This window comes from Balaenoptera acutorostrata, chromosome 3 (assembly GCF_949987535.1).
Source record: "Balaenoptera acutorostrata chromosome 3, mBalAcu1.1, whole genome shotgun sequence".
NCBI classification, from domain to species: Eukaryota; Metazoa; Chordata; class Mammalia; order Artiodactyla; family Balaenopteridae; genus Balaenoptera; species Balaenoptera acutorostrata.
Genome location: NC_080066.1, coordinates 10416832 through 10427809, shown reverse-complemented (window position 1 = coordinate 10427809; position 10978 = coordinate 10416832). Strand labels below are relative to the sequence as shown.

At 36.9% G+C, this 10978-nt stretch overlaps 1 protein-coding gene across 15 annotated transcripts in view; it reads left to right on the top strand.

Annotated features, from left to right (window-relative positions):
• MYO3A (myosin IIIA) overlaps positions 1–10978 on the top strand; it is a 190803-nt gene that overhangs the window by 123491 nt on the left and 56334 nt on the right. For 12 of the 15 annotated variants that reach the window (XR_009007533.1, XM_057543227.1, XM_057543226.1 and 9 more), the window contains 3 exons: positions 3160–3313; positions 4461–4549; positions 6589–6718. Coding sequence is in view for 13 of the 15 variants with exons in the window: in XM_057543227.1 (XP_057399210.1) it covers positions 3160–3313; positions 4461–4549; positions 6589–6718 (373 nt within the window). In the remaining 2 variants the exon portion in view is untranslated. Of the gene's footprint in view, positions 1–3159; positions 3314–4460; positions 4550–6588; positions 6719–9584; positions 9826–10978 lie in introns of those variants that run through there. The other 3 variants (XM_057543233.1, XR_009007534.1, XM_057543234.1) reach the window with 3 other exon arrangements.

Here is a 10978-nt window from a genome sequence, read left to right as displayed (position 1 = left end):
TCAGACTTAGCCAAAACTATCAGATGATAGTAAAAACATGTTCTCCAACAGTAAAATGATAACGTGGTGTTTTGGGGGATAGGTAAGACCTGTCGATCCTCTACATGATCATGCAGTATGCTAGGCTGCCTGTATACTGTGTATACTTGAAAGTTCCTAAGAGAATAGATCTTAAATGTTCTCACCAAAAAAAAAAAAAAAAAAAAAAAATGATAATTATGTGATGGGATGGAGTTGTTGGCTAACTCTATGGTGGTCATCATTTTTCAGTATATAAGTGTATCAAATCAAGACATTGTACACCTAAAACTTACACAATGTTCTATGTCAATTCTATTTCAATAAAGCTGGGGGGGGGGTGGAGAAAGAAGATAATTTCTCAGGAAAGTCACTCAGAGCTTCATTCATTCATTTGTAATTCATTTAACACACCCAAGTCTCCCTAGATACAGAGGAAAAGAATACAGAGGGGAATAAAAGTTCCTGTCCTCATGGAGTTTTCATTCTAATGAGAGAGAGGGAGGATAAGTGAAAATGCTAGAAATACTGTGAAATAATTGAAAGCATGGTGGCTGGGGCAGGGCAGGGATAGAGACTGACCAGAGGAGGAAGGGGTATTGCTGGATCAGACCAGGAGACGGGGACGCGGCTCTCTGCGGGGGTGAGAGCTGAGTGATACGCGTGGAGCCTGTACCGTGTTGGTGATCCATGCTGAGCAGTCCACGCTTGCGTTTCCACCTGCCTCAGGAGCGTGTGGAAGCTTGCAGCTCTATCAGTGTATGGTGGCCATGCTCCCACGCTGCTGTGTGAGTCTGAGGACTCAAGGTAGTAATCTCGAATCCCTCCTGGGGTGACACTTTGGCCCGAAGTATTTAAGCTTGTTGTTGAGGCCATAGCTGCAGATGCATCTTCCATAGGTTTTCTTACTGCTATGTCCTTCCACGCCTCACACTCAAAGTTCAATGCAGAGCAAGGAGATCTTGTTTCAGGCACGAGGTTTTCTAACACCCGCGGCTTCTCACTTCCTTTCTCCTTGATGTATACTTAAAATGATCTCTTTTTCCAAAGGGAATTGGGGGCATCTCAACAGAGTAGGGATTATATATGTTAACAGCTCAGCTTTACTGTAGTTAACAGCTCTACTCACCTGCTTTAAATGTATTTGTTTAATGTACAGGACATAGCAGAGGACTTTCTCAGTAGTTACATGAGCTACCTTTCTCCACATATATTTAAAAACAACTGAACATTTTGAAATCATTACGGCCATAAAAATACATAATATGTTGTTTTAGGCATGATAACTTTACTAAAAGTGAGTGCTCTGTAAATCCTGAGTAACAGCATTTTTTCTCCATTGGTTTGCCTGGAGATACTAACAAGTATCTTAAAGGTCTAAGCCCATTGTTTTCCAAGTTACTCTGCTCTGTATGGCCTGCCACCAAAGCATGCAGTGGATTTTGACACAGGCAAATAGAAGTGACAAATGCATTGATTTAGACCATAACCTTGAACACTTTCCATAGAAAATATACAAAACCTCTTTTGAACTTTGCAGTTGCCATTTAAGCTATAATATGCTGTCAGCATAATGTGTCTGACAGTCATTTAATTCTAGGTCTGTGTTCATCTCCCAAGGTTACCTTCAAGTGAAAAAGCTGTGAAACTTCAAACATTGTTTCCATTTTTTGTACTGGGTAAACTGAATGTCTTTCAGGTGATCTAACTTTTAGACCAGTGGGTTCTGCCTCATTTTTACATACTAGATTTTGTTTTATTTAAAAATATACATTTACTTTTTTTCCTGGTGACACTCTTGACTGTGATTTCAATTTTATAAGGCCCCAGAAGCAGAGATTAAAACTTTGGCTTATTAAATGCCCCACCTGCCATTGGCTAAATTCATCCATGAAGATCCCAGAAAAAATTCTCTTTCTCTGAACTCCTGTAGTACATTGTACCTAGCATTTATCTATCCTGTGTTACCTTGCATTTTGGGTATTTATTTACAAAGCTAATCGCTCAAATTTTATCTTAAATTCACTGAGGACAGAGAGTTTGTTTTAAACATGTTTTTATCACCCATCACAGTGCCTTATTATAAGGTGTTCAATGAAAATATTTAATGAATTAAAGAATATATTAAAATGGTAATGAAAGTAGCCTGTAACTTTCGTTCGTGAATGGTGCAGGGCATTCTTACCCAGTCAGTAATTATTTGATACTCTTCCCCACTAATAGTTGCTTTATCACCTGAGAAAGTGGGGGGAACCCTCCATGTAAACATCACTACAAGTCCGAGTTCAGAGGTCGTCTATGTCCTCTCTCTTACACATTGCAGCGCTGGGGGTGAGGGGGACCCAGTATGAAGGCAAAAGTCATAGAAGCAAAGCTGCAGCACAATTCTTCTTGTCCTTTTTTGTAAAATAGATCATCAGTATCTATGTTGTGCTGGTACCAACATCTTACAGTAATTATTGTTTTTATTTTATGCATTTTATATTATACTCCACCACAAATGATTACTAATGTACCAGATATTATTACTTTGTTAGATGGAGATTGTTACTTCTGTTTAGTAGATGAAAAAACAGAAGTTTAAAGAGTAAGAAAATTCCAAAGGACTATATGGCTAGTCAAGTGGCCGAGCCCAGATGGGAACCTATGTGTTCTTGGTTCTCCAGCCATTGGTTGTTCCTGTGACCCACAGCCATTCACCCCAAACAACGTAAATGTCATCATGACTGAAAAACTATGTTCTTGAGAGATCCAGCATTTCTGAATTTAGATAAAAGGCTTAAATTGGGGGAAGTGTAACCCTAAGATATACCTAATTAATATTCTATCAATTTTGGAACGTGATTTTATTACTGCTTATTAACAACATAGTCTCCTGCATTTGGAAAACTTGAGATGCCTGTAATTCTAGTACAGAAGCTAGAAACTTTTTATTACTACCCTGAGTATCATCAGTGCTAACTTTAATGAACTAGCACTTCTGGGGAGAGAGAAATAAAATGATACCTTCAGTTTAAGGGCAAGATCATAGGGAGTAATTTTTTATAATATGTGTAAAGTAGAATTTTAGGTAATTGCTGCCAAGTTACATATTGTTCACAAAATTTTAAGTGTTTCTATATATATCATGTCCCGTTATAGAATGAATACCTAAATGAAGATGTGGATGCTAGAGTTATTGAATATGAAGATAACCGGCCTCTCCTAGATATGTTTCTGCAGAAGCCAATGGGTTTACTGTCCCTCCTCGATGAAGAAAGTAGATTTCCCAAGGCCACCGACCAAACTCTTGTAGGTGAGTTTTAAATTCAGTATGTCTACATAGTTTTCATGTAATACGGTCATGTAATTATGAATGATTTAAAAAAAATTTTTTAAATATCTAGTAGAGTATTGCTGTGACAAAGCCTGCATATCTAACTTTGAGGAAGAGGCTTTGGATCTAATACCTAGACCAGTGAATGTTTATAATAAGGTGAAATATTTAGTGATGAATTAAACAAGTTTCAATATTGGACTTCTCCTTATATTATGGGAGAGCCCCAATCATAGGATTTTGTGTTAGAAATGACCTTAGTAATTATCCAGCCCAAAACTAGAAATTGGAGGACAAGGCAAAAGGACAGCTCCAGAATTGGAAATGAGATACCTAACAGGGAGGAAATAAATTCATCTGTGATGTTCTCGTCGTTTATCTGACTCACTGATTGCCTATTCTCTCCTCTAATTGGACGATACTAGATGGAAAAGAAAATAACCCCAGCGTGGTGGGGAAATCATTTCATACTAGTCCCTTGATTTTGATGTTAAAATGTACCTTCTAGGACATGAAATAACAGAGAACTTGTGCTGGTAAAACTGTTATAGAAATGCCTGTATGATCCTATTATGTTTCCTATGTAATCAATAACAACCTATAGCTCGTCTTATAAAAAAGAGAGCCAAAATACCAAATTTCTAGGCTCATGGCTTCACATCCAGCTGTGTTTCACAAAGCTCTCTGGACAATCTCAAGTACTTAGTTTCCTTCCTCTGTAGTTTTCAGTGGTTCTTAAAATGGGGTCCCCAGACCAAGAACATCAGCATCCCCTGGGAACTTGCTAGAAATGTTAATTTTTGGATCCTACTCCAGACCTATTGAGTCAGAAACTCTGGGGGTGGGACCCAGCAGTCTATTTTAACAAACCCTCCAGGTGATTCTGATGCTTGCTAGGGTTTGAGACCTGCTGACCCAAATCATATTGGAATGGTAAAATTCATGATCTCAAGTTTTGCCTTACCATTTATAATTATATTACAAATCTGCATGTAATAACTATATAAAATTTTCTGTTTATTCACTGCACATTTTCCATTTTGTGGTGAAAGAGATGATTCTGTCAATCGGTATTTTTTGAGGCCCTCCTACATGCTTGATATGGGAGTTAAATTTTTTTCTACAGAAAAATTTGAAGGTAATCTGAAATCACAGTACTTCTGGAGGCCTAAAAGAATGGAACTTAGTTTCGGAATTCACCATTATGCAGGAAAGGTAAGAACTCTGAAACATTATAACTGAGTTTCTCTTTAGTCTTTCATTGAATAATAAGGCCATGAAAATTATGGCCCAAAATATTTATAGATGGCTGTAATGATATAAAGAGTCCATCCTTCTGATCCTAAGATGTGGCTTGGCATGTGGTTGGCTGACAATGGGTACCTATTTTTTTCTTCTTTTAATGACAGCTGAGAACCTTTTATATAAACTGCCTTCTTCAGACTTGAGTTGCTTCTCTGTCCATGGCAGCTTTTGTCTCTCCTCCTTCCCCACAAGAGAAGGTACCGGGCTGGAGGTACGGCCAGATCACTGAGCTGATTAATTAGAATTAACTGATGGACTGTCGTTCAGTCAGAGGAAGCAGTGTTTATGCATTGGTGGATACACTTCCCACACCAGAGCAAACCTCAGATACGCCATCCTACATATGGAAAGAAACCCAGGAGACAGTTTCTTTCCCTTCTGTAGAGAATAACAGGTCTTTCCCTCACAATGATGTTATAAATATTGGAGGACTAAGAAGATATTCAAATCAAGAAGGAATTCATAGACATATACAAACAAAATAAAATACCACAGAACCCCGAGCATTCTAGTCTAGTAGAACTTCTGTGTCAGTCAGTAGTCCAGGCTTTTGTCATTGAAAACAAAATCTCCCTTAAATATTACAGTTATAGCCTTTCTCATGATTTTCAGCATGTGATTTTCCAAATAAGCCTACTTTAAAATATTCGTTAAGAATTTCCTATGATCATTTTATCCAGTTTTTTAAAAAATTAATTAATTAATTTATTTTTGGCTATGTTGGGTCTTCGTTGCTGTGCGCAGGCTTTCTCTAGTTGTGGCGAGTGGGGGCTACTCTTTGTTGCGGTGCGGGGGCTTCTCATTGCGGTGGCTTCTCTTGTTGTGGAGCACAGGCTCTAGGCGCGTGGGCTTCAGTAGTTGTGGCACGCGGGCTCAGTAGTTGTGGTGCACAGGCTTAGTTGCTCTGCGGCATGTGAGATCTTCCCGGACCAGGGCTCAAACCCATGTCCCCTGCATTGGCAGGCGGATTCTCAACCACTGCACCACCAGGGAAGCCGTATCCAGTTATTTTTAACAACTGTATTAGTCTTCTTGGGCTGCCATAACAAAAATACCACAGGCTGGGTGTCTTAAACAATGGAAATTTATTTCCTCACAGTTCTGGAGGCTAGAAGGCCAAGATCAAGGTGCCAGCAGATCTGGTATCTTGTGAGGCCTATTTCCTGGCTTGCAGATAGCTGCCTTCTCCCAGTGCCTTCATATGGCCTTTTCTCTGTGTACGTATGAGGGAGAGAAAGAGATCTCTGGTGTATCTTCCTCTTCTTATAAGAACACTAGTCCTGTGGGATTAGAGCCTCACTCTTACAGTAAACTTCATTTAACCTTCATTACCTCCTTAACGACCTTGTTTCCAAAATACAGTCACATTGGGGATTAGATTTTCAACATATTAATTTTGGAGGGACACAATTCAGTCCATAACAACCACCACATTGGACCATCCTACAAAAATCTTTGGGTTACATTGATCTTTAAAAATCTTAAAATTATTTAGAAGTGCCAGAAACACAAACACCCACAATGTATTTAGACCACACTACTACTGAGACTAAATCTATAAAAGCCTTTTCATTGCAGGTGAATCAGTTATCATAGAAATGATAATACCTTGGTGGCCCCAACCCTCCAAATAGAGAAGGGAGACCCACAAAATTTCCAACGTGATATAATAAACGGGAGGAATCAAACCTCTTTGATTATTTCAACCCAAATAAAATCAGTGTGACACAAATTTTTCTCTGAAAAGATATAATGTAAACCTGGAGAGGTTCACTTTTCCAACCAAGTTGTAAGGGACTACCTTTGTAAATCTCTGTGTACCTGTCACTTAGCGCTAAGTAAGCTCTCAGTAAATATCTGTTGATAATGATAATGATGCTGCTGATGAGGATGAGGATGAGGGTGATGACGTTGATTTTGACAATGGTGATAACGTACTTTATCAACAGGTCATCTATAATGCAAGTGGGTTCTTAGCTAAAAATAGAGACACTCTTCCAACTGATATTGTGCTACTTCTGAGATCATCAGAAAACAGTGTAATTCGGCAGCTAGTCAGCCAGCCTCTAACAAAAACAGGTAAGCTGAGGCAATTTCCTTCCATTTTTGTTGTGTGTGAGTTGGTTTTATTTTTATAAAGAAGCTAGGTTTCCATAAAGAAAAGTTTTGAAGCACTCACCAGAAAATACGGTGGTGTCCTAGCTACTCACCAAAAGAGTACCGTCACCTTCAGAGAGTTCAGAATTACCTGCTGTGTCAGGAGTGGGCAACATTGGATGATTCTTTGAGATTCTGCAGGTTTAGTGAGTTCTGCCTAATTGATTAAAAAGTTGTGTGCTTTTTTCCAACCAACCATATAATCCTTGCATTTGCTTTTAAGTAGAAAAAAAATGTAGTTCAGTCTTTTTCTTTATTGGAGTTCAAAATTGTTCTCTGCACTTCGTTTTTTATAGTTGAGGTATAACTGACACACAATAAAGAGCATATATTTAGACAGTAAAATATGATGAGTTCTTGACGTACATAGATGAATTTTCTGCATCTATTGAAATGATCATTTGTTTTTGCTTTGTTTTTTCTTTATATCTGTAAATATGGTGAGTTACATGGATTGATTTCTGAACGTTTTACCGACTTTTATTCCTGGGAAAATCTTTTTAAAAAATTTTTATTGCAATATAGTTTTTTTTATTTTGGAGTATAGTTGATTAACAATGTTGTGTTAGTTTCAGGTGTACAGCAAAGTGATTCAGGTATACATATACATGTATCTATTCTTTTTTCTAGTTCTTTTCCCATTTAGGTTGTTATAGTATATTGAGCAGAGTTCCCTGTGCTATACAGTAGGTCCTTGTTGGTTATCTATTTTAAATACAGCAGTTTGTACATGTCAATCCCAAACTCCTGGGACAATCTTGACATACTTTTTATGTATTGCCAGATTCAATTTGCTAAGAATTTTGTTAAGAATTTTTGCATCTATGTTCATGAGGGACATTGGACTGTAGTTTTCTTATAATTTTTTTTTTCTGATTTTGGGATCAGAGTAATACTGGCCTCATAGAATGAATTGAGAAATAATGCTTCCTCTTCAATTTTCAAGAAAAATAGAGTGAATATTATTTCTTCCTAAATTAGTTAATAGAATTCACCAGGGAAGTCATCTGGATTTGAAGGGTTTTTTTGTGAGAAGGCTTTTAACTCCAGGTTCAATTTCTTTAATAAATATAAGGCTATTCAAGATATTTTATGTTTGAATTAGCTTTAGAGTAGGTTGTATCTTTTAGGAAAATTTTCTATTTAATCTATGCTGTCAAATTTATTGACATAAATTTGATAATAATCCCTTATTATCCTTTGAATGTCTGTAGATCTTGAGGTTATATCAGCTCTTATTCCTGATATAGATCATTATCTATATCTCTCTCTCATTTTATTCTCATTCTCATCTCTCATTTTATTCTTGATAGATTTTCTAGGGATTTATCAATTTTATTGATATTCTCAAAGAACCAGCTTATAGTTTCATTGATTTTGTCTATTGAATTTTTACTTTTTATTTTGTTAATTTTTTTTTTCTTTTGTCGTTATTGTTTTCTTCTGTTTCTTTCAGGGTTTATTTTGCCTTCTGATTTCTAAGATGAAAACTTAAGTCATTGATTTAAGAAAATTTCTTCTTTTCTAATATAGGCATTTATAGGGGTTATTTATAAGTATTACATTTAATTTCTAAATATATTGGGATTTTCCAGATATCTTTTTGTTATGAACTACTAATTTAATTTTGTATTGCTCAGAAAGCATACTTTGTATGATTTAATTCATTTAAATTTATTGAGACATGTTTTATGGCCCAGAATATGCTCTATCTTGTTTTATGTTTCATTTGCACTTCAAAATAATGTGTATTCTGCTGTTGGTGGGTGGAGTATTCCATAAGTGGCAATTAGGTCAACTTGGTTGATGATATTGGTCAGATCTTCTGTATACTTACGAGTTTTCTCTCTCTTGGTTCTCTCGGTTACTGAGAAAGTGGTTTTGAAATATCTGACTATAATTAATCAATTTGTCTATTTTTTCTTTCATTTCTATCAGTTTTTGCTTTATGTACTTTAAGGTCTGTTATTGGATGCATAACATCTAGAATTGTTATATCTTCTTGATGAATAGTCCCCTTTATTATTACTAAATAACTCTTTTATGTCTGGTAATATTCTTTTTTCTGAAATCTACTTTGCCTGATATTAATAGGAAGACTCCAACTTACTTATGATTAGTAGTTAAATGGTGTATCTTTTTTATGCTTTTAAATTCAACTTATTTTTGAGTTTATATTTAAAGTGGGTTTTTTGTAGCCAGCATATAATTGGGCCTTGCTTTTTTAAATCCAACCTTAATCTCTGCCTTTTAATTGGGGTGATCAAACAATTTACATTTAATGTGATTAGCGATATGGTTGGGCTTGACACTATCTTGCTGTTTGTTTCCTATTGGTTACATCTGTTCTCTCCAGGCTTCACCTGGGTTCCTCTCCCTGCATTGCAACATAAACCCTCTAGACAGAAAGCTGGGGTAATCATAGGGCTCACCTCATTTGTTTCCTCTCTCTCAGGGATCAGTGCCCTATATTGATGCAAAAATTGTTGCTTGATGCAAAAGTTGTTGCACCTAAACAAATACTACATGATTCCACTTATATGAGGTACTGAGAGTAGTCAAAATCATAGAGACAGAAAGTAGAATGTTGGTTGTCAAGAGCTGGGATGGGGGGCATGGGGAGTTAGTATTTAATGGGTATAGAATTTCAGTTTTACAAGATGAAAAGAGTTATGGAGATTGATGGTGGTGATGGTTGCACAACATCATGAATGTATTTAATACCACTGAATTGTACACTTAAAAAGGTTAAGATGCTAAATTTTATGTTATGTCTCTTTTACCACAGTTAAAAAATTGGAAAGAAGAAAGACAACTGTTCCATAGACTTCGTATGTTTTTTTAGTTGTTTTAGGTGAGAAGGTAATCCAGTCTGTGTTACTTTATCTTGTCCAGAAAAAAAGTCTTCAGTTTTGACTTTAACAATTGTCTACTGTAAATCAACTATACTCCAATAAAAATTTTAAAAAAAGAAAGCCTTTGAATTTTAGAAACAATATAATTGTATTAAAGCTCCAACTTTGGAGCATTTAACACCAAACAGATTGATGCGGCTCTCCTTTTTCGCATATTAACTCTAAAAGATGATATATATTAAAAATATTCTTAATAAAGTGAATTCACATAAAAAAAGATAGTCATCTCTTTCTGTATCTGCCAACAGCATCTACGCATCTAACTTCATGTTTCCACCCTTATAAAATATGCAACCAGGTTCTCAATACTATGCCATGTCTCCTGACTTTCAGCAGAACAGTGTCTAGTTGGCCAGGGAGAAGAGCAGAACTCTATAGTCAAAGGTGTTTCAGTAACTCAACCTCAAAGCTATCAAAGGTGTTTGGGGTTTGCATTCAGCTAGATGTGTACACATATAATAATAATAACAATGACAATAGATAACTTTATTTAGAAATTGCAATGTGCTTGTCACTATACTAAGTACTTTCATTTACTTCTAAAAACAACGGGCTTCCCTGGTGGCGCAGTGGTTAAGAATCCACCTGCCAGTGCAGAGGACACGGGTTCGAGCCCTGGTCCGGGAGGATCCCACATGCCGTGGAGCAGCTACGCCCGTGAGCCACAACTACTGAGCCTGCACTCTAGAGCCTGCAAGTCACAACTACTGAGCCTGGGAGCCTAGAGCCCGTGCTCCGCAACAAGAGAAGCCAACGCAGTGAGAAAGAAGCCCATGCACCGCAACGAAGAGTAGCCCCCGCTCATCGCAACTAGAGAAAGCCTGCATGCAGCAACGAAGACCCAACACAGCCAAAAATAAATAAATAAAATAAATAAATTAAAAACAACACTCTGAGGAGGAACTGCTTTTACAAATGACACATGGAGACTCGGGAATGTTGAGCTGTTTTCTCAACATTACCCCACTGAGAGGTCTTAGAATTAGGCTTGAAAGCTCAGGTTCGTCGGTTCTACATTATGCTGTCTCCAAGATTCTAAAATAACCATGGCCCTTTGCATGCAAATATGAAATATAGTTCGGCCAGCATTAGGGGAAAATACATCAGAATTCCTGGCAGCTCAAATCTCTAGTTTGTTTTATCACGGGTTCGTTCGTCAGGTCAACTATAGATGCAAAGAGGATATATTTTTCTGAAATTAAGATCTACGCTAATTTTAGTTCTTGCTGATATGCATAAATGAGTTTTTGAAAGGCTCTCACTTATT